This window comes from Molothrus ater, chromosome 1 (genome assembly GCF_012460135.2).
Source record: "Molothrus ater isolate BHLD 08-10-18 breed brown headed cowbird chromosome 1, BPBGC_Mater_1.1, whole genome shotgun sequence".
Taxonomy (NCBI): domain Eukaryota; kingdom Metazoa; phylum Chordata; class Aves; order Passeriformes; family Icteridae; genus Molothrus; species Molothrus ater.
In genome coordinates this window covers 6,975,420-6,998,606 of record NC_050478.2, presented here as the reverse complement: position 1 = coordinate 6,998,606, position 23,187 = coordinate 6,975,420, and the positions used below count along the sequence as shown (strand labels likewise).

General features: G+C 45.2%; 2 protein-coding genes across 4 annotated transcripts in view; one reads left to right on the top strand and one right to left on the bottom strand.

The window, feature by feature from the left end:
• KMT2C (lysine methyltransferase 2C) overlaps window positions 1–15,998 on the top strand; it is a 189,246-nt gene extending 173,248 nt beyond the window's left edge. Inside the window, exons 46-60 of the mRNA XM_054514634.1 lie at window positions 1,678–1,819; window positions 2,942–3,089; window positions 3,905–4,083; window positions 4,182–4,336; window positions 4,526–4,778; window positions 5,357–5,496; window positions 6,454–6,558; window positions 8,396–9,515; window positions 10,460–10,596; window positions 10,760–10,902; window positions 11,167–11,335; window positions 12,208–12,324; window positions 12,927–13,000; window positions 13,647–13,755; window positions 13,981–15,998. Coding sequence (XP_054370609.1) covers window positions 1,678–1,819; window positions 2,942–3,089; window positions 3,905–4,083; window positions 4,182–4,336; window positions 4,526–4,778; window positions 5,357–5,496; window positions 6,454–6,558; window positions 8,396–9,515; window positions 10,460–10,596; window positions 10,760–10,902; window positions 11,167–11,335; window positions 12,208–12,324; window positions 12,927–13,000; window positions 13,647–13,755; window positions 13,981–14,073 — 3,084 coding nt within the window. The 3' untranslated portion in view covers window positions 14,074–15,998. The remainder of the gene's footprint in view (window positions 1–1,677; window positions 1,820–2,941; window positions 3,090–3,904; window positions 4,084–4,181; window positions 4,337–4,525; window positions 4,779–5,356; window positions 5,497–6,453; window positions 6,559–8,395; window positions 9,516–10,459; window positions 10,597–10,759; window positions 10,903–11,166; window positions 11,336–12,207; window positions 12,325–12,926; window positions 13,001–13,646; window positions 13,756–13,980) is intronic.
• Window positions 15,999–18,100: 2,102 nt separating this feature from the next.
• GALNT11 (polypeptide N-acetylgalactosaminyltransferase 11) overlaps window positions 18,101–23,187 on the bottom strand; it is a 46,390-nt gene continuing 41,303 nt past the window's right edge. For all 3 annotated transcript variants that reach the window (XM_036379053.2, XM_036379052.1, XM_036379050.1), the window contains exons 11-12: window positions 22,520–22,657; window positions 18,101–18,881 (exon numbers count right to left, since the gene is read on the bottom strand). In XM_036379053.2, the coding sequence (XP_036234946.1) occupies window positions 18,750–18,881; window positions 22,520–22,657 (270 nt within the window). In that variant the 3' untranslated portion in view covers window positions 18,101–18,749. The remainder of the gene's footprint in view (window positions 18,882–22,519; window positions 22,658–23,187) is intronic.

The following is a 23,187-nucleotide window of genomic DNA, read 5'->3' as shown; positions in this document are numbered from 1 at the left end:
AGAAGTCCATTATATTATTACTCCTAGTCAGAGTTCTTGCCTTTTATGCAACTAGAAGAAAAATAATCTTTTATTGCTAGACTAGATAGTGTGAAACAGTCACCATTGTTTTACTCTCTGAAAGTGAAATTGGTTCTGGAAACTGTTGTTGTAAACTAATGAAAAACTGCAAATGCTCTTTTAACAAATGGATGCTAAAGAATGAAAATTGTAATTACAGTTTTGTGGAGCAGAAAAGACTGAATTCTCAGTATTTTGCAAAGTCTTTGAAAGCATTAAACATTTCTTAATGTGAATTAAATAAGAAATAGACTTTTTCTCATTTGCCCACCAAGCCCTAACTAAGACCCTGGGAACTCTGAACAAAATAGACTGTTTGTTGATGAGTTAATAACCCACAGCATTTAAAACTTAGTCTCTGAGATCAGAGTGGCAATACTGGATGGGCAGTGGGATACTGAACAGACAGAATCAAATTTGCTGCTTGGATACCCTAATATAAAAGCCTATTAAATCCAGTGGTGTTTTCTCCAGCCTTACACAGTGTGTAAGCTGAGAATGGGAGATAGTTCTTGTGGTCAAAAGTAAGTAATGAGGATTAGCTTTGTGGGCACGACTGCAGGAATAACAGATACTGAAGTTCTCATTTAATTTTCATTTAAAATGTGGGCAGTTGAATAAACTGGTGAGAAGTAGCCCAGAGTATGAACTTGCAGAGTATCTGCTGCTCCATGGTGGCTGCTTCAGTGGTGGCTGCTTCAGTGACAGCTCATCCTGTGCTGAAGGTGAGGCAGCTTCCCCTTGAGGGGCAGCTGGGGAGGCTGACTTGTTCATGGTGCTGGAGAGTCACCGTGGAACAACCCTCAGCATGGAGTTGGGACCTCTGCTGAAACTGGGGGAACTTGTTTGAAACCGTTCCTTACAACGTTCTTAGTGCATTTTTGTAAATCTTTTGGCTCTGTATTTGGCAGTGTTTACTCATGTGAACTGTTTCTCTGATATCCCTGATACAAGAAAAGCCAATCATTGTGTTTTGTACAGTAGATACTTTTGTGTCTCATGCTTGGGTCTCAGCTATGGCTGCATATCAGTTCTACCTCTGGCTCTAAAACTCTGAGTGGGTTGCATTGTCTGGTACTGGAACAGGGCAGGTTCTCTCCCTCTGTGATGGGGTTCACAGGGGTCTTAGGATGAGGGAAGAGACGAGGATCTGACTCCATGTTTCAGAAGGCTTGATATATTATATTATATTATATTATATTATATTATATTATATTATATTATATTATATTATATTATATTATATTATATTATATTATATTATATTATATTATATTATATTATATTATATTATATCTATACTAAAAGAATAGAAGAAAGGATTTCATCAGAAACCTGGCTAAGAATAGAGTAAGAATGATAACAAAGGCTTGTGACTGACCGAGACAGTCCGGACAGCTGGACTGTGATTGGCCATTAATGAGAAACAACCACATGAGACCAATCACAGATGCACCTGTTGCATTCCACAGCAGCAGATAACCATTGGTTACATTTTGTTCCTGAGGCCTCTCAGCTTCTCAGGAGGAAAAATCCTAAGGAAAGGATTTTTCAGAAAATATCATGGCTACACCTGTGTTCATCCTGCTTGATGATTCTTTAATCCCTGTCCTGCAGCAGAACAATCTGAGCAATCCCCCGACGCCCCCGGCCTCTCTCCCTCCCACGCCACCGCCCGTGGCCTGCCAGAAGTTGGTCAATGGCTTCGCCACCACCGAGGAGCTCGCGGGCAAGGCCGGAGTGCTGGGAGGCCATGATGGTAAGGCCATGATGTGTTGGGGCTGTAAGGTCTGTCCTGCTTCTAGCAAATGGCAAAATAGATCTTAGAATCAAAAACATGCTGAGCTGGAAGGGACCCACAAGGATTATTGAGTCCAGCTCCCAGCTCTGCACAGGACACCCCCAGCAATCCCACCCTGTGCCTGAGAGCGTTGTCCAAATGCTCTTGGAGCTCTCTCAGGTTTGGTGCTGTGACCACTGCCCTGGGGACCCTGTTCAGTGCCCAGCCACCCTCTGGGTGAAGAACCACATAGATATCCACCCTAAACCTCCCCTGACACAACTTGAAGCCATTGCCTTGGGGCCCTTCACTGGTGACCAGAGAGGAGATCACACCTGCCCCTCTGCCCCCGATCATGGGGAAACTGGAGGCTGCTGGGAGTCCCCTCAGACTCCTCCAGGTTACCTCCTATGATGCTTCTCAGTTGCAATGCTCCTTTATAAAAACAAAATGCCCAGACTTCTCAAGGTTCTAATCATGACTTTAGCTAGCCAGCAATATTTTACACCAGTATAGTGCCAGGTGTCGGTGCCTTTGCCTTGTTCCATTCAAAAACATGCTGAGAGCTAGACATACTCTTAAGAAATGAGAAAGAAAACCTTAGGATTAGTTTTTTAGGTCCAGTACAAATGACTGGCATGAGCTCCTTGGTTGAGTGAGCTCAAAGCAGCCTATCCAGAATGTGTGCAGTCAGTGTGTATTTCCTGGTACTTACAATTTGGACAGTTAAAATTGCTTTCTGTTCTTTATACTGGGTCTTTGTAAACGCCATTCAGTGATTAAAATCCTTTTTTTTCACATTCCGTTTCCTTTGTTGTTGCAAAATTGTTGATTTTTTGTACTTTTGTGGGTTTTTAAGTAAACAAACATCCTCTCATTGTGGCAGAAGACACACTCAAAAGTCTTTCAGGCCCTGTTTGCTCAAAATTTGCAGGTTTTTGTAAAAATGGAAGTTAATCCTGAATGGTCACAATTTTTTGAACTCCCAAATGTCTTGAGAGTGGTGTCACCATGAGGCCCCACCCACACCCAGCAGGCAGCATGTCTGTCACTGCAAGAGCTGTCCAGATGTCTCATTGTGCTGTGCCTCTCTGGTTTCAGTTACCAAAGCTCTGGGGCCAAAGCAGTTCCAGTTGCCTTTCAGACCACAAGATGATTTATTAGCCAGAGCAATGGCTCAGGGCCCCAAAACTGTGGATGTTCCTGCTTCCCTTCCAACACCACCTCACAACAACCAGGAGGAGTTAAGGTAGGTTTTACTTGACATCTACAAAAAGGTATTTGAAGCAGATTCTGTGATCTTTCATTGGATGAGACTGTGAAGGTGTGGAGAAACAAAATCCTTTTTGCACAGGCACAGAAGGGCAGAGAATGGAATGGGATCATTTTAACTCTTAACATTCCAAGTGTAGAGAGCAGCAGAGTGAAGTAGGTGATTCCATCCATTGCTAGACTTTAGATTCTGCTAAATTGTTAGGGATTCCTTACCTTGATATTTTAAAAGTGGAAGAAAATGATACAAATAGGTGCTTTTCCTGGAGCAATGTGATGCTGCAGTGACAGGTGACTGCTGTAGCAGCAGCAAGACTGTGCAGGAGCCAGCCTGAAACTGCAGAGCTCCACTCAGTTTCCCAAGTGAGAAACACTGGCTGGAACATGAGTCTCCCTGCAGAGATCTTCCCTTTTGCCTCCCTTTCACTTGCCTGCCCAAAATAAGGGTGTCTGTGAAACACTGGAGCCTGAATGTGGACAAAGGCCAGACAATTTAAATATTAAGACAGTTCAAATATTAAATGCTCATTATTTTACCCTGGTGGATAGAGCCATGGGGAACAGAGGGCTTGGCTTTGTTAGTGTCTTTGTTTTCTCTATGGATCTTTCCCAAGAAATGGAATATGTGTGCAATGGAATATGAGATACCCAGAGGTGATGGCCAACCACCTACTTGTGTTCTGTGACCAGGAACAACCAGCAAGTTCATTTAGTTCCCTGTCATGATTTATAACTTTGGCTTACCAAAAGTTTAGCCCATTTTCAAACCAGCTTTTTTGGGTTTTGTTCCAGGGTTCAGGATCACTGTGAGGACAGGGACACTCCTGACAGCTTTGTTCCTTCTTCCTCTCCTGAGAGCGTGGTGGGAATGGAGATCAGTCGCTACCCGGACTTGTCGGTTGTAAAGGAGGAGAACCCAGAACCTGTCCCATCTCCCATCATTCCCATCCTGCCCAGCAGCACTGGGAAAGGTGAGGCTGCAGCAGAGTGAGCACTAACAGCTAGGATTGCTTTTCTGTCTGTTCCCTTAAGTGTAAGATTAACCTGCTGTATTCTGGTTCATTTTCAGGTTCAGAAGCCAAAAGGAATTACATAAAATCAGAACCCGGTTCAGGAGCCTTACCTGGTTCTGGCTTCTTCTCCTCCCAGCTTGGACCATCCCAGAATGGTCCTAAATCTGGCCTTATCTCTGTAGCAATTACTTTACATCCCACAGCTGCTGAGGTAAAAAGAATAAGCACGTATTGTATGCATAGAGTACAACAGCAGTTAATTTGGGTTATATGTAGTGACTCTGAGGGGTTTACAGTGCAATAATCATGCTGTTGCAATCTTCTAATAGTTTGTATCTCTGCTGTCTGAGCTGCTTGTCAGATGTAAACAAATTATTTTGGTTTTTATTCCTCTTTTTAGAACATCAGTAGCGTTGTAGCAGCATTCTCCAACCTGCTCCATGTCAGAATTCCCAACAGTTACGAGGTCAGTAATGCTCCAGATGTCCCATCCTCCATGGCAGCCACCAACACTCACAGAGGGAACCCATCCATGGAGTACAGGCAGCACTTGCTCCTGCAGGGTCCCCAGGCAGGATCCATGGGACCTGCCAGGATCGTGGGGCCCTATGGACTGAAGCAGCCCAATGTGCCATTCCCTGCCAACAGCAATGGTGAGTGGGCTTGAACCTCCCCTGCTCAGTACCAGGGATTAACTGAGTCACTACTGATGCATCTCAGCCTCATAAATCCATGCTCTAAACTCAATATTCAATATTCAGTTCTTGTTCCACATAAAACTTTTCTCTTCTTACATGATCATGTGGATGCTCCTGGATTTAACCATGAGTAGTTCTCATCCATCTCTGATTTCCATTGTCTGTTTACATCACTGTCAGTGAGGCATTTCTCCCATAATTCCTAACATTATTAGGGTTTTTATGTCCAGTCTGGTTTTAAATACCTCATTCAGGAAGATTGTTTCCATGCTGAAAAGCTTGACATGATTGTTCAAGCCTGTATTCCTGTGTTAGTTAATTTTGTGCTTTTTTACAAAAGAATGTGGTTTTGCCTGGTTTTCACAGTTGTTTTAGATCTGATTTATACAATTGATCTGTCAGATCAAGGTTTAAAGCCCTCCTTCCATGGCCTATCCAGGAGGGTGGCAGTCCTCTAGACCAGTGAAGAATACTGTGATCTCATAAATCTGCTTTGATCTGATGCAGCCTCTGACAGAAAATCTGTTCCCCAGGTCTGGCTGGCTACAAGGATCACAGCCAGAGCATGGCAGAAGGCTCAGCCCTAAGGCCTCGCTGGTGCTCCCACTGCAAGGTCGTGGTTCTGGGCAGTGGTGTCAGGAAATCCTTCAAGGACCTGCCCTTCCTCAAACAGGTCAGTGTGAGGTGCCAGGGCAGGGCCCTGTGCTCAGCTGGGCTCCTTAAAGCAAGGGATGGCACAAAGTCCTGCTTGTCCTGCCAGCCAAGAGCACTTCAGCTTCCTGTGCTGTTCCCCTTCCTTGTGTGTCCTGATTCAGGTGGGACATTCAGGCACATCTGCAGCACAGCTAAAAAATGGCAAAGTTGTTGTTACTGATACAAAATGAATCCCAGGACATTTCATAAAACAGGTCCCATCTATGGGACTTCTCAAAGCTCTGCTACCAGCCTCCTTCCCTGACCTCTTCAGGGATCTCAATTCAAAAAAAAAGCTGATTTGTGAGGCAGCCACGTTGCTGTGTCAGGAATTACTGTAAGAGCAGGAATGCTTGCACTCCTGCTCTTGGGCAGGAATCAGATTTCAGTTGCAATCTCTTGTCCTTACACTGAGAGCTGTCATTCCTTCAAAGAATGCCATTGCTCCTCAGTGACCAGGAGGTGACTACACCACAAAGACACAGCCAGAACTTGCAGAGAGTAAAGTGTTCTTGCAGACAGGAATGCACTGAATTCCCAGTAAGGTTTTGCAGATGGATCAGGAGATAAAACAGTGTGATGTGGCTTTGATTAGGCTGAAATGAGACATTCTTTTGCCATCTAAAGATAAAAGAAAATGGATTTTGCTTTGCAAGAGTGCCTATGGAGCAGATGGGTGCATGGTGTAGAATGCTTTATTTTGATTGTTAAACTTCTGTGAAAGGCAGAAAATGCTGAAGAACAGGGGTGTAAGTGATGGCAACGTTAGATCTGTCAAATAATCAAGTATTTATATCACAGCATCCCTCATTATTTCACAAATGTTCTACAAATAAAAGAGTTTCCAGCCAGATTGGAAGACTTGTTTCATTACACTTACTATGTGAAGAATGGTATTAAAATGCACTTCTTACACTCTTCTGTGTTTGATTCCCAGGATTCCCAAGAAGGCTCAGATAAAATGAAGGACATTGTATTCTGTAGCAACAACTGCTTTGTTCTTTATTCAGCAGCTGTGCAAGCAAAAAACTCAGAGAACAAAGTAAGTATCAAACACTGGCAGACCCAAGTGAGCTGAAATTATTGCAGCTATTTGTTGGAGAACAGAGAGGGGCCAAGGGGGAAGTTTGCACTTCATTTGAGAGGTTTATAAATTAATTGCTCTATATTCAGACATTGAGATTCTGAACCAGCAGCATGAATTAAAAATCATATTTGCAGAACTTTGTGTCTGACAGATGCATGGCAGAAAAGCCATCACCTTTGGCTCCCCTCCCAGGCTTGGAAGATGCAGTCTCAAAAAATGAATGATTCAAGTTCTCTGGGCATTGTAAACAGCCACAGACATGTTTTTAAGGGGTATATCCTGCATTTGGATTTGGCTTTTACAGTTAAAACTAAAATTACAGCTGTGAAAATAATAATTGAGCAGCAAGTTTGTAAAAAGAGTTTAATTTGTTCAGTGTAACTGGGAAAATAGAATCCTGTTCCCTGACTTTATTTGGGTGAAGCTAGCATTTTAAAGCATTGATTACCAAAACACCAGCAAGGAGCCTGTGAGCTGACAGTGACCAGGAGAAGGAGTTTTTTATTACTGGAGAAGTACATCTGAAGAAGTTCATTCAGCTGAAGGTGAAATTAGGCCAGGGAATTTTCTCAGGTGGTCCCAAATGATTCTGCTGTAGTTCTCTACCTGCAGACACTGCAAGGGGTGTCTGACACCCGAGAGAAATGGGGCATCATTTCTTGCTGTCTCAAGGGTCATTCAGCCAGGAGAAAGGGAACTTAAATTTATCTAATTATTTAATCATTAAAAGTGAAATAGTCTTCACTGAAGACTGAATGATCTTGTTGAGTTTCTCACAGTTGAAATTTTTTGAGTACTTCTTTTAACTAACTTGTCTTCTGCTGTTTCTAGATCAAATGTACCTTTTTTTCCCTAAACTATTGGACAGAACAGGCTGTTTCCTTCAAGCTTTACCTAATTAATGTGTTCTCATAGTCCTGTATAGACTGTATAGTTTGAAGCCTTCCTTCAAGTATATCCTACTTACTTTCTCAGGAGGAACTGAATTTAAAAAATACAACCTGGAGAAGATAACTCTGTGTACATCCATATCCTTTTAGTGTCCCATGTAGCTCATTTTCAGTTGTTGTATAAACAGGGTAACATTCCTCTACAAGTGCATCAGCATGTACCTAATTTAGTTAATTAAATGTCATGTTCAGCCTCTTGATCCTTTAATTTACTCTTTCAAGATTAATCACACAAACCACGTTAAGCACTTCATAATATAAACTTCCTTTGTTGTTCTTGTTTTCTCTCTTAGCTTTTTGTGGGTTTTTTTTCCACAAATCTCTGCAGGTATAATTCTTGATTACTGTGACTGAGTTAAGTCCTCAAGTTGTATCTAATCCAAAGCCCTGGAGAAATTCCTCCTCACTTGTTTCCAGGAAAAAATTATTTGACATTAGTTCTAAATTTTCCATTTCTAGCATATATCAGATTCTTATGCTTTAAGTTAGTTTGTGACCCATATTTTAAGGTTACTTTGTGTTGTAACAAAACTTTCTAAGAATCCCTAAGAGCTAAAGCTGGCAGTCAGCTCACCAAGGGCAATTGAGGAGTTTTGCATTCAGAACCTGGACAAAGGATTTTTTGTGCTTTCTCTCATATATCAAAAGGTCACCATGTTCTAGGTAGGCTGGGAGTTTCCTGCTCAAAGCTGTGGTAACATGGGTCAGGATAATTTCATCTTTCTCTGTTGCTGCATCTTGATTTTAGGCATTTGGAGAAGCCTCTCCCATGTTTTCAGGTTATATTTAACAATCAACCAGTTTGGGATCTTTTTCTTAAAGAGTTTTCTTTTGATTACCAGGAATCGGTCCCAAACCTGCCACAGTCACCGATGAAGGAGAGGCCTCCCAAAGCATTCCATCAGTACAGCAACAACATCTCCACTTTGGATGTCCATTGTCTGCCTCAGCTGCAGGAGAAGGTTTCCCCACCCTCATCACCCCCCATCATGTTCCCCCCTGCCTTTGAAGCAGCCAAGGTGGAGGCGAAACCGGATGAGCTGAAGGTAACGGTGAAACTCAAACCCAGGTTAAAAGCAATACACAGCAGTCTGGAGGACTGCCGGCCTCCCAGTAAGAAATGGAAAGGGATGAAATGGAAAAAGTGGAGCATTCAGATTGTGATTCCTAAAGGATCATTCAAACCTCCTTGTGAAGAAGAAATAGATGAATTTCTTAAAAAACTGGGCACAACCCTTAAACCAGACCCCGTGCCTAAAGACTACAGGAAATGTTGCTTCTGTCACGAGGAGGGTGACGGATTAACTGATGGACCAGCAAGGCTTCTCAACCTGGATTTAGACCTTTGGGTCCATTTGAACTGTGCTCTTTGGTCTACAGAAGTCTACGAGACACAAGCTGGTGCCTTAATAAACGTGGAACTAGCACTGCGGAGAGGCCTGCAGATGAAATGCATGTTCTGTCACAAAATGGGTGCCACCAGCGGTTGCCACAGGTTAAGGTGCACCAATATTTATCACTTTACCTGTGCCATTAAAGCACAATGCATGTTTTTTAAAGACAAGACCATGCTTTGCCCCATGCACAAACCAAAGGGAACTCACGAGCAGGAGCTGAGTTACTTCGCGGTGTTCCGGAGGGTGTACGTGCAGCGCGACGAGGTGCGGCAGATCGCCAGCATCGTCCAGCGCGGCGAGCGCGACCACACCTTCCGTGTGGGCAGCCTCATCTTCCACGCCGTGGGCCAGCTGCTGCCACAGCAGATGCAGGCCTTCCACTCCTCCAAAGCCCTGTTCCCCGTGGGCTACGAGGCCAGCCGGCTGTACTGGAGCATGAGGTACGCCAACAGGCGCTGCCGCTACCTCTGCTCCATCGAGGAGAAGGACGGGCTCCCGCTCTTCGTCATCAAGGTGCTGGAGCAGGGCCACGAGGATCTGGTTCTGACTGACACAACACCTAAAGGTAAATTTTGTCAGCTAAGATGATGAATTTGTGGCCTTGCTGTTCATTGTTACTGTGGTAAGCGGCAGTACCTGTTTGAAGCAGCTGTTGCAGGCACTGTTCTAACAATGTTTATAGTGAGCTTCCAGGGCCCATTTTTAATACCCTGCTGTGAAGACTGTGATCACCTCTGAAGAAATTGTATAAGCTGCAGATCAGAAGAATTGTTCCAAGTCCACAGAGGAGACCCAGGACTGAGTGTTGAAAATGAACTAAAGCAGTAGGAAAGGAAGCACAGGTTTCATTTCATGAAAAGTGACTTTGTTTAAACACAGAGCCACTGCTGAGTTATCTTCAAATCAGCTGGGCTCAAATTAGGGAGCTCTAAAAACAGCTGAGTGACCACATTGTTCTCAGGGTGGGTAATGTCTCTGTCAGGGTGAAGAATGTCAGGGTGTCCAAAAACACTTAGGCAGGTCTTGGAAATTGGCTCCTGGATGTGCTGGAGGCCTGTAAGCCCCCGGGTCTCAAGGCCTTGGTGCTGTGGGTGCTGATCCCCTCACAGAATGAGCACTGACTATAATCAATCAGTGGAAATAGAATATATTGTGTCTTTTCAGAAAATCGTACTTTGCGGTGTTTCTCAAGAGAAACCTGCCCATGTTCTTGTCAGAGGACTGAAAGTTTCCTGAGAACACTGAAAGCTTAATTTCTGAGAACTGAGGGTGCAGAATCAATGGTGTGTTTCTTTGGGATTTGTTAAATCCCAAAAATTAGCAACTCAACAATCATTCTCCACTTCACTTTTTAGATCCTGACCTGTTTGTATAGGCAGTCAAAGACAAAAGCTTTCTCAGTGCTGGGTTCTGGTTCCCATATCCTCAGGAATTTGTTTTAAAACCAAGTGCAATAGTTTTTTGGGGTTTTTTTTTGATCACTGTAATTCTCTCCCAATGGTTGTGTAGGTGTGTGGGATAAAATCCTGGAGCCCGTTGCTTCTGTTAGGAAAGAATCTGAGATGCTCCAGCTGTTCCCCGGCTATCTGAAGGGTGAAGACCTCTTTGGTTTGACAGTCTCTGCAGTGGCCAGGATTGCAGAATCGGTGAGTTCACCACCTCACTTCTTGCTGGATCATCCCACTTGCTGGATAGACACACGAGAAGGGGACCAGAAAGAAGTGTGGAAAAGTAAACATTTTGTTGCACATGTAATTAAACACGTAATTATTTGGTTTTTTTTTTTCTTTCTCTCTGTTTTTTTTGCAGCTGCCAGGGGTTGAGGCCTGTGAGAACTACACTTTCCGCTATGGCCGAAACCCCTTAATGGAACTTCCTCTTGCCATCAACCCCACGGGCTGTGCCCGTGCCGAGCCTAAAATGAGTACCCATGTCAAGAGGTTTGTGTTAAGGTATTTTGTTTTAATTTCACATAGTACAGCCCAGGGTTTATAGGCTGCTTTAGGGTTATTTGTGCTTTCGTCTGCTGCTTACAAACCCTGTCGTCCTTGGCTGTGAATGTGCATGCCCCAGTCAGAGGAACTGCTTTGTGTCTCCGCTAGCTGGCTTTAAGTGTCTGTATGTCTGAGAGGGTTTTTATTGGGTTTCCTGGCTGTTTTCAGAGAAATCTTCAGTTTTTCTTGTATTCTTTCCTGTTACATGCCCAATCCCTACAGGCCTCACACCTTGAATAGCACCAGCACATCAAAGTCCTTTCAGAGCACAGTCACGGGGGAGCTGAACGCGCCTTACAGCAAACAGTTCGTCCATTCCAAGTCCTCCCAGTACCGCAAGATGAAAACCGAGTGGAAATCCAACGTGTACCTGGCTCGCTCTCGCATTCAGGTCAGCTCCCACCTCAGGAAATGGCAATTGAACAAATTGCATATGCTTTATTAATCTCTGTTTGACAGCTAAATCTTGTAAATGTCATATCTTATATAGAAATATTTATCCAAGTCCTGGTGAAAATTTGAAACTAAAACTATTGCAAAATTCCTTCCAGTCTCGTTCCAAAATTGGCAGTTTTTATGTGGCACATCAATTGCACAGATTTACCTTAAGTAAGATTTGTTTCTAATTACTGTAAATATCTTAAAAATTCCTTTGTTATTGTCATCTAGAAAAAGGATTTTTTAAAGTTCTGGGGTGGTTTGTTGTTTGGCTTTTTTAGCCTATTCCTCAAAACCATAGTAAAACTTAATAAAATTAAAAATAAAACTGTGGAAGCATGAGATGCTCAGGCCAAGCTGATGAAGTGAAACAAGACCAGCAGGAAGAGCTCAGTACTTGTTTGCCTTCATAGGAATATAGAATCCATTGCTTTTTGTCATGCTGCTGGTTTGCCCCACAGTCTGTTTTGGAAAAGCTTTGCCACTAATCCTGCCATGTGTGGGCACAGTTGTTGTTTATTTCAGGCTGGACTTCACCATGCCTGGGTTCTTTGCAGGTATCTCTGGTCTAGCAGAACCCACTTTTATTTAAAGTGAATTTATAACCTTTACACATTCAGTGTCAGAGGGTAAAGCAGCTTTCTCACCAAAACAGCAGCTGAGTTTTCTGAGATCTGTGTGAGGCTGGATTCTGCACTGGGCTGTTACTGCATCAATTATTTATCAGTGCTGCTTCTCTCTCTCCCCTTTCCACTGCTGGTTTGGGGCACAGTGAGGAACACAGTGTGAGTGTAAAGTTATTAACTCTCAGTGTACTTTCTGTAGGGCCTGGGCTTATATGCTGCTCGAGACATTGAAAAGCACACAATGGTCATTGAATATATTGGGACAATTATCCGGAATGAGGTGGCAAACAGGAAGGAGAAGCTCTATGAGTCTCAGGTAAGGCTGTTTGTTCATTCCCTCTTTCTCCTTCCCCATTCAGACATTCATAGAACAAAACAAATGCTATTCTGCCTGATGAATTCAGGTCCCCTGATTTGTTTTCTGCTCTGGCATAAATGCAAAATAGGCTTCAAATAAAACCAGAGGAGTCTACAGCGGTTGTTATCAGAGTATTTCAATGTTTAATAAATCTTATAGCACCCTGGCCAGGTAGGGAGGACACATCCTCTGTTCCAGAGGACACAGTTCTTGCAGACATGTCAGGACCTCAGTTTTTAATGAAAACTTCTTAAATCTAAAGCCACTTCCTTTGTGTAACTTTGTAACAGTGCCTATGACTGGAAGGCAGTCATGCACCCTGGATGAAAGGCAGTGGGAAGCTCTTGGGGAAAACTGAATTATCCAGAGGTTTGTGTTTATGACCCATGATCCCTCACAAACCCATGGGGACACAGGCAGTATGTGACAGTGCTTTCCCTCGTGAGCCAGGGGGCAGTGCCTGATGTGGAATGCAGAATGGAGCTGGGCCATGTTGTTGCTTCATCCCTGGCAATGCAGTCAAACCTTACCAGAGTCCTTGTGCCACTTGTGTCTTCCAGAACCGTGGCGTGTACATGTTCCGCATTGACAACGACCACGTCATCGACGCCACCCTGACGGGAGGCCCTGCAAGGTGGGTGGCCCTGGAGGGATCCCTGACCTCCTCCTGGGGCCTGGAGGGATCCCTGACCTCCTCCTGGGCCCTGGAGGGATCCCTGACCTCCTCCTGGGGCCTGGAGGGATCCCTGACCTCCTCCTGGGGCCTGGAGGGATCCCTGACCTCCTCCTGGGGCCTGGAGGGATCCCTGACCTCCTCCTGGGGCCTGGAGGGATCCCTGACCTCCTCCTGGGGCCTGGAGGGATCCCTGACCTCCTCCTGGGGCCTGGAGGGATCCCTGACCTCCTCCTGGAGCCTGGAGGGATCCCTGACCTCCTCCTGGGGCATCCCCCGTGTTGGCCTGGGGCTGTTGGAGGCTCTGAGTTTGTGGGGTGTATTCTCTGAGCTGGTACATTCAGTCTTCAAACTGCCCCACTGTCTCTTCCATCAGCTTTACTCATCTTTCAGTTACGTTTCGTGGCAGCTGTGAAGAAAGGAATTTTTTTTGATCCTTGATTTTTTTTGACATTTTCTAGGTAAAGAAACAAGTACAGAGTAATGTAATTGTATGTGGAAAGGCGGTGAGCCCGTGGAGCTAAGGCCATGCTGAGGTTTGGTTCAGATTTGCCTCAAGGGATGGGTTTTCCTAAGAGGTTTCATCTGTCCCACTCTTCTTTCGTAGGTACATCAACCATTCGTGTGCGCCCAACTGCGTGGCTGAGGTGGTCACTTTTGAGAGAGGACACAAAATTATCATCAGCTCCAGCAGAAGAATCCAGAAGGGGGAGGAGGTAGGGCAGGCTCTGGCTTTGCACCCCTCTTGCCACATGCATCCATTCCGTGATTCCTGGCCAGTGGCACAACTTGTCTGCTCTGGGGAGTGGTGACGTTTCCCTTCCCCTTTCCTGTAAAACTCTGCCTGTCCCTTACAGCACAGCCTCTGCCGGGTTTTGCTGTTTAAGCTGCTGTGGCAAATCCCAGCTCTTCCATAACCACTCTTGTGCCTTTCCTTCCAGCTTTGCTATGACTATAAGTTTGATTTTGAAGATGACCAGCACAAGATTCCATGTCACTGTGGAGCTGTAAACTGCCGAAAGTGGATGAACTAGAATGCATTCCTTGCTGTCTTTGAGGGTTGCTTGTCCCTAGGAAGAAGTGATTCACATTTTGATTTTGTCGACGGAAAATTGTTGCCTTTTTGAAGGGGAAAAAAAAAATCACTTCTGGAAATACAGATTCTACACAAGTATTTAAAAAAAAAAAAAAAAGAAAAAAAAAGGAAAAATAACCCACCAACCAACAAGCACCAGATGCAAGCCGGCAAAATCTGAAGCTGACTTTCCAGACACGTGGAGGTGAAACTGAGTTAACAGAATGGTCCAGCACTTTTGTTTTTGAGCTCACTAAGGAGAAACTGTTTAACTTGGGCAAAGAACCGCTGGCTGACCTGCAGGAGGGCAGGTGGCCACTATGAATGTAAGACTGAAATCACCAGCGAAAGGGAGAAGTCCAAAGTGCTGGCCACAGCCTTATTTGATAAAGGGGCAGGCCCTCTAATTAAAGAAAAAAATTTTAAATAAAAGTAGACACCACTGAACAAGGAATGTACTGAAACGACTTCCTTAGGGATAGAGCTAAGGGAAAAAATAACTTGCACTAAAATACATTTAAATACTTGATTCCATGAGTCAGTTTATTGTAGTTTTTGATTTCTGTAAAATAAGAGAACCTTTTTGTATTTATTATTGAATAAGTGAATGAAGCTATTTTTAAAAAGAAAGTTAGAAGAAAGCCAAGCTGCTGCTGTTACCTGCAGAACTAACAAAACTCTGTTACTTTGTATAAAAGTGTAAATATTTTGAGAAAAAAAATACAGTATAAAAATAGTTATTGACCAAATGCTACCAGACTCTGCAGCAGTTCGGGTGCTTATTCTCAAACGTTGATAGGGATGTTACAATATGATCTCATGTACTCACGGACACGCGATTCCCAGTTCGGAATAACCAAAATCTCAGTTTAAAGAGAGGGGGTTTTGTATGTTTAAAGCAGTCTCAACTGTGGTCTTATGAGAATTTTTTTAAGTAAACCTTAAGCCTGGTAAAGGCAGTGTATATTACAACTCTGACTTTTGTAGGTGTTTGGGTAATTTAGATTAATTTTATTTGTATTATATTGTTGCATCCCTATTTCTTAAGTCAGGTTTTTTTGTGCTTACAATTTGTGATAACTGTGAATAACTGCTAAAACCACCCAAAATAGAGGCTGGACATGGTTTTTTTTCTTCAGCAAAAGTAGTCAAGGATTAGGTGACTGTTCAGCCTACAGATTCAATCATGTAAACAGCATAGAATGAGTTGGAGCTTCAGTCTCATGCGATAGCCTTCTTAAAAGGAAAACAAGGAAAAAAATTAGGTGTAATGTGCTTGCAGCTGCAGGACTCTGGCAATAGGATTTTGGAAAATGTAATTTAAAGATGTGTTTGTATGGATTGTTTTTGTTTACATTTCTTTAAAAAATAAACACTGTTTTGTGTTTGCTTGTAGAAATTTAATCAGCATTTTGAACCAGGTTAGCTTTTTATTTTGTACTTAAAATTCTGGTACTGACACTTCACAGGCTAAATATAAAAAAAAATGAAGTTTTTTTTTTTTTTTTGTGTGCACAATTAAAGTGGACTGTAAACTGTTGGTATATTCAGTAATACAGTTCTGAACTTGTAATGTATATGGCATGATGTATTTTTATCTTACAGAATAAATCAATTGTATATATTTTTCTCTTGATAAATAGCTGTATTAAATTGTTTCTTGAATATTTTTCTTCTCTTGTACAATATTCCAACATCCTACCAGTATTTGTCCTACAGTTTTTTCTGTTCTGTATAATAGTATCTAATGTTGGCAAAAAAAATACAAAAACAACACAAAAAAAAGAATTTTTTGAAGTATACAGAGTGTTATGGGTTTTGGAATTTGTGGAAACAGATTTAGAAGATCAGCATTTACGAATAAAAATATTTTACATCTATAAAGTGCCTGCTCCTGTTGTCATTTGAGGTGTCTGGTTTCTGCTTCTTCCAGGACCTGTGTCTGCTTCCACCAAGAAGTATTTTGCCTTCCCCCTTTTCCAGTGCATCCAAAATTTCACAGTGGGTGCCACGTGCTCATCTCAGCCCATGAGTTGGAACACTGAACACCCTTCCCCAGTCCCCTCCAGAGTGAGCACAAAGGCCAGAGTGGGGTTAAAGCTCCCCATGCTGGCACTGTGACAGTGCTGGACATCAGAAACATTCCCAGCAAACTCTCAGAATGGGTCCAGACTAAAAAAAGGTTCCAGACTTACCATGGAGCAGTGGGAAGCAGCCAGGCCAGAGCTGTCCCCTGGTGTTGTTGATATGGTGCACTTTGGCTGCTGCAGGATCTCTGTCCACAGCCACCACCCACTCCAGGAGCCAGGAGAAGTCAGTCCTTGACACAGGGACTTAAAATCCAGCTCCAGAGTTTCCTTCTTTACAAATAATAAATCCTCAGTGTGACAGCAGCAAGCTGGGGGCTGTGACAGTGCCTGCCCTGGGATGAGGCTTTTCCCTCTGTTCTTCCTATTCACCAGAGCCTCCTCGGTCAGCTGGGAGCAGTCACTCACAGACAGGGCAGAGCTCTGAATTCCTGCTTGCACCGGGCAGCCCAGCTGGGAGCAGGCCCCTGGCCCAGGGCTGGGTTTTCCCAGCAGATCTCTCACCCTCACTCAGGTGCTGGCCTGGCTCTGTGGCTGCACCACATCTGTCTGTGGCCAGGAATGCCCTGCAGGAACAACTGACACCATCCCAAACGCCATCACCTCCCTCTGCTCCTGGAAACCAGCGCTGCTCCTGCTGACAGCAGCCTCCAACTCTCCCCACTGGGAGCAAAATGTCAAAAATTCTCTGTGGCTTCTAACTCAGACTGTAAGTAAAGCAAGCTGCTGCCCTCCCTGTTTCATGATTTGTTTGGGTTTCCTGATTTTTTACTTTTTTAAAAAAAGACAACATAAAGGCAACAATGTGGCTGCCATCACCAATGTAAGAATTTTGCCCCTGCACACAGCTGGGAGGAGCTGTGCCAGCAGTCAGGGTGAACCAGAGAGGCATAAGGGAAGATGCAGCCCATCCTTTCACCTCAGCAAAGACTGGAATTTCCCCCACAGCTGCCAGTGAAAGAGCCCACCTGAGCTGACAGCATGATCCAGCCCCAGCCTGCCAGCCCTGCCTGACTGCAGGAGGCACCTGAGAGCTGATGGAAGGCTCCAGGTGCCCCTGAGCAAGGCACAGCACAGGCTCAGCTGACCAAGGGGGCTGAGGTTGGTTTTAGAGGCTTTTCTTGGTAGGAAGGAGCATGACTGGTCTCTTACTTAATTACTCCCATTGTAATACTGTATCTTGAGTAACTTCAGCCAGCTGGTTCTGCTTTTCAAACCCTGGTCCCTCGTTCTCCCTGCCAGGGGCTCACTCCCTCCAGGACTAGTGGAGGAGGCAAAGCAGCTGCCCTGTGACCAGGCCACTCTTACCTGCTCCTTTGCATCCTCTGCTCTTCTCCTCCCAGGTGCTGGCCCTGGCAGGGGGCTGAAGTCCCAAGCAGAGTCTGGCACGAGCAAATCTCCTCTCTGCAGAAACATGTGGGTCTGTAATTACTCCAGCATTGTCATTATTTTCTTCACACTGCCCAAAAGGTCAGTAAGTGGATGCTGGAGTATTTATGCAGTTGGAGAATGTTTCTGCTGCCCAAGTGGAAGGGCAAGGCTGTCCTGGAACTTCCAAAATCCAAACTGCATGTTCCTAGGGAAGGCCATGGCTGTGGAGAGGGAAACAAGGCCAACAGCAGTGCTAAGAAAAAATGCACTGGGTAAGAGCAGCTGTTCTCTTCTGCAGGAGCTCCCACACACTGAAGAAGCTGAGGTAGGAAGTCAAAGAAATAGTAAAATAAATGAAAAGAGAGAAGTGGAGGGAAGAAACCAGAAATTATCTGTCAAGCCTTCCAAGATGCAGGGAAGGGAAAAAAGGAGTGAAAACAAGACCCAGATTGTCTGAACATTAATTTCCCTCAGTGTCTAAGTTGGTGCTTTCTGGTCTAACAGCTACAAAGAGTAAGGCCGTACAAATTAATAAAAAAATGATACTTTATTTTAAATGCAGCTACTGTCATGAGTCATCAAAATAGACTTTGCAATAGTTACTTTGTTTTAAATATGAGGTGACGAATGACAGCAAAGAACTTAAACTACATAAAATGTCCTAAAATTAAAAGAACTAAATTTAAATATTTCAAACGACAATTATCAGAAGATAAAAGGGAATAAAAATATTTTCCAGAAAAGTAAAATAATTTTGGCCAGTAATCCCATACTAGAAATGTAAATTATTGAGATACTGCACATGAAATAGTCAAGGAGGACTCCTTTCTGTCACTGTCATTTAGAAGATCCACAAAGCTGAAATCTCACCATTTAAATTACATTGCTCTAATGATTTCTCTTACTTAAAACCAGTCCAATAATCCAGGACCATCCAAGGAACTGATGATAAATTTCACTCCTTGGTGCAGTGGGGCTGCTGCTCTCATGTGTGACCAGGGACCTGGACCTTCCCACGCTCAGCTCCTCGGGGCAGGGCATTTCCAGCAGGTCCTTCCACGGTTGTGCCAGGTGTAGCGGCCAAGGGCTGCACACAAACCCCTCCAGAATGACTTCAGATCGTGGCTGAAGGGGAACCAGGCTCAGCTGAACTCTCCTCAGCCACCTGCTGGCTGTGTCAGCTCTCAAAGTGCCACTGCTGAGGAAGGGACCCGTCGCAGATGGCCACGGTCACGTAGCCCTTGTGGCTCAGGGGATCCACCACCTTCAGGCACTGCCCCACCGAGACCTGGTACAGGCGGTTGTTTTTCTAGAGCAGACAAAGACAGATGGGATTTATTTACTGAAACTTCTGTTCTCCATTGTCAGACTGGAGCTGGAAATGATGCCCAAGGGGAGGGGGTGCTCCTTCTGACAGATGAGCCTTTCAGCAGCCTCCCTGACACACCAGACCCACAGCAGTAGGGGACTACAGCACACCCCATAACCACACCCAGACTTGGAAACAAAGGCTCTCACATCCTCACGGGCCCCCAGCTGGGATTTTGTTTATACCACAGTCTTTTAATGAGGAGGAGGGATGATCAAACCCATTCCCCAGCACTCAGCAAAGAGAGAGCCCACCAGGCTGTAGTGAGCACAGACAGGTCATAGAATCCTAAAATGGTTTGGGTTGGGAGGGACCTTAAAGATCATTTAGGTCAAACTCTCCTGCCATGGGCAGGGACACCTTCCACCACATCAGGTTGCTCCAAGCCCATACAACCTTGCCATGAACATTTCTAGGGATGGGGCATCCACAGCTTCTCCGAGCAACCTGTTCCAGCACCACACCACCCCCACAGCAAAGAATTTCTTCCTAATATCTAACCTAAACTTGCCCTCTGTCATTTTAAAGCCATCCCTTGTCTTATCACTCCATGCTCTAGCAAAAAGTCCCTCTCCAGCTCTCCTGCAGCCTCCTTAGGCACTGCAAGGATGCTTTAAGGTCTCCCTGGAGCCCTCTCTTCTCCAGGCTGCACAGAGGTCCCTGTTTTGTGTCTGGCCATGCATTAGCAGTGCCCCTGCCCTCAGCACCCACACGCTGGGGAGCTGCCACACGTCGTGCCAGGCCTCGTGCTTGGTGGGTGCCCACAGCCAGGGCAAGGCCAAACCCCAGCCAAGAGTGACAAGGAAACAGATCCTATCCTTTTATTACCTTTAGAGGACTGTGCCATCTCTACTGCCAGCCTGTAGCAGCTGCCTGGAAAGGGCTCAGCCCCAGCAGCTCCCATGGGCAGCCACCTCCTGCTCTCCTGCACAGAGGGAGCAGATCCACAAGAACAGCCCTGCCAGGCTCTGCCACTGCCTGTGCCCACAACCAGACATCCAGTGAAGCAGGAGGACATGGTAAGAAAACAAAACACTCCTCCAAAATCTGCCCCCAGTCCAAGTCTTGTACCACAACTGGCAGTGCACAGTTAGTATTTCCCTGTATCAATGACTCACTCAATGGAGTTCCCCTGGTTCCAAAAGGTTTGATATCGAAAGGGCCCATATTCCTCATGGGAAAGGTGCCCCACACCTTCCATTTGCCTTTCCATGCCCCTCTGAGCCTTCTTCAGCCCTAATTCAGCCTTTCTGAGAGGAGGGGACCAGCACATGCAGCACAAACAAACTGCCATGGAGGGCTGACATTTATTTCCCTGCTTCAGTTTCTATCCCCTTCCTAATCAATCCTAGTGCTTGAGTCACTTTCCTTCCTTGTGGATCACTGATGAGCACAATGTGCCCCTGTTACAGATCCACCTCCCACAGCCACAGTGGGCCATGGCCAGCTCAAAGCCCAGTGTCACACGTGAAGTGCAGATTGTCCAGCCCTGCCACAGGCATCACCAGCAGCCCCATGCACCCAACCCCAGTGGCATTCCCCCACTCCTGTACATCCCTGCCTGCTGACACCAGCTGCAGAACCTTCAATAACCTCTGCTCAGCACAACTGCTCAGCTCACTGTTCCCACTGTCCCTGGGGGCTGTGGCAGTGCTGGTGCCAGTGTCAGACACACACACACAGCCCTGGCTCACACAGTATCTGCCTGTACCTCCACACCACCCTGGGCTGCAACAGGGCTTGTGGGACTCCCCTTGGCAACTCCAGCTGCCCACCAGCACCATGGTAGGAACCTGAGACAGGCTGTGCAGAGCTGTGCTGGAAGGTAGGAACCTGAGACAGGCTGTGCAGAGCTGTGCTGGAAGCACCACTGGCTGTGCCAGCAGGGCTCTCCTGTCGGGGTCTCTCGCTGGTCACTGTGACCCCAAGAAACATTAGAAAGTCTCTCTTCCCAGCCAGCAGTTGAAGGAGGAGTCAGAGCTCTTCATTTCTCGGTCTCAAGGTTGTTTATTGTATCTTATCTATAAAATTCTTTCTCCTGTCCAGCTGAGGTCCACTCAGCAGGACAGACAGAGGCACTCTGCCTGCCCCCAGGGCAGTGTTATGTCTTTATACTAAAAACTACCTGTACAATATTTACAATCACTTTCCAATACCTATCACCTGTGTTAGACAGTGAGCTTCTACTCTAAACCAATCTAAAAGTGCCAACACCACAGCAGAAGATGAGGCCAAGAAGAAAAAGAAGAAAGGCAGGACACACCCAGATCCCTCCATCTTACCCCCTGAACCTCCATTCTAAAAAACCCCAAAATCTATTTTCACCTCATGATAAATTCACTATCATTCTACTTAATTTGTTGTGGCTTGCAGATCTTCATCCAAGGTTGGTAACTTGATCCACAGGTCATAATCAAAACCCCAGGGGCATTTTAGGCTCTGTGCCAGGGTCCCTGAGACCCTTGGCAGGGGTCTTGGCTGCACAGGACAGCCAGAGGGATGCCCTGGGTCCTGACACTCTCCCTGCCTTTGTTCAACCATCTTGGTGCTACAGAGTCTCTGCTAGGCTGAGGGCATGTGAGGGGCAGCCTCTGAGTGAATACTCATGAGACAAATGCCATGTGTGAGCAGCACTGGCTCAGTTTTGTGGATTGGCCACTCCTGGCTTTAACAATTAAACTGATGAGATCAATTGCAGGGCAGAAGAACTGCTCTGCCCTGTGCTTCTTCAAGCACTGAGCAGGAATCACCACGTGGATTCCTCCTGTCTCCCACCCTGCAAACACAACACAACAAAGCTCTGGGGTGGATTTTGTTCTCTCTGGCATATCCTAGATGAGCCACAGTGCTGTGGGTGGCTGTGACTGGCAGAAGAAAGGTTTCTGCAGCTCCATTGAACCTTTCTTTGTTGCAAAGGGCCTGCATGTCCCAGAGCACAGCAAAAGTCTTACTAAGACTGAAATGCACCCTTCAAATCCTGTGCAACTTCTGTACAGGCTGCCTGAACCATGGGCTGGGCCTGGTGCAGTGCAACTGCCCTGGTACATCTGAGGTTTAGGCACAATTAAATTCAGCCCTGATGTCCTGTTAGTGCTACTGTGTCACTGTGATATTTTATGAAAAATATTTTTGCCAGGATTTTTCTCCTGAGAAGCTGAGAAGCCTCAGAAAAGAAATGTAAGCAGTAATTATCTGATTGCTTGGAATGTGGTCTGGAGGTTGCTTACCAACAGGTGCATCTTTGATTGGTTCCATGAGAATTGTTTTTACTTAATGACCAATCCAAGTCCAGCTGTGTCAGACTCTCTGGTCAGTCACAAGATTTTATTATCATTCTTTGCTAGCCTTCTGATGTCTCCTTTTCTCTTTCTTTAGTATAGTTTTAGTATATAATTTTCTTTTAATGTAATATAATATCACAAAATAATAAATCAGCCTTCTGAGAACTTGGAGTCAATTCTCATCTCTCACCTCATCCTGGGACCCACAACAACACTGCAACAATTAATAACCACACCACTGTCCCTGACTGAGACACTGATTACAAGCAATGTGCCCATGGCAGGCTCTGCCCTCACCCCAAACGTCCACTGCTGGGAGCCCCCGGAGCCGTGGCACTTCATCAGCCGCGGGGGATCGGACGAGCGAGTTTCAGAAACATCCAAGCACAGCAGATTATTCAAAATCAGCTCATGATCCTCGTTGTAAATCCAGACCTGCAAGAGCAGATAGAAAGACATTTATTGCAATGTTTCAGGGCAGTTTCATTGAGTCTTCGGTTCACCTACAGAGGAGATGCTTCAACACCTGGATGCCAGAGATGGGCCTTGCAGGGAGTGGTGAGAACTGAATGCAGCCCCTTCCCTGGGCCCACCTGCATGAAGCAGGAATGTGTAGGGGGATAGAACATAAGTAAATAAAGGTGGTACAGAATGTAATCTTACCCCCTAAAGAGCTGCAGCTGAGCCAATTATTAAGGATTAGGAGCAGGCCTGATGTGAACAGGCCACAGCTGTAGCCAATAATTAGAGTGTTATAAAAGAGTGGATTGGGTGGCTGAGGGAACCTGGAGTCAGTTGGCTGCTGTGAGAACAAGGAAGAGTCAGTGCCTGGAGGAGCTGCCTACAAGAAACATCAAGGAGGTACAAAACTCTGGCAATATGGAAGCCTTGCAATGTACTGATAATAGAACTTCTGCAATATAATGACAACAGGAATGCACTGGTTCATATTTGCAGCTTCAACT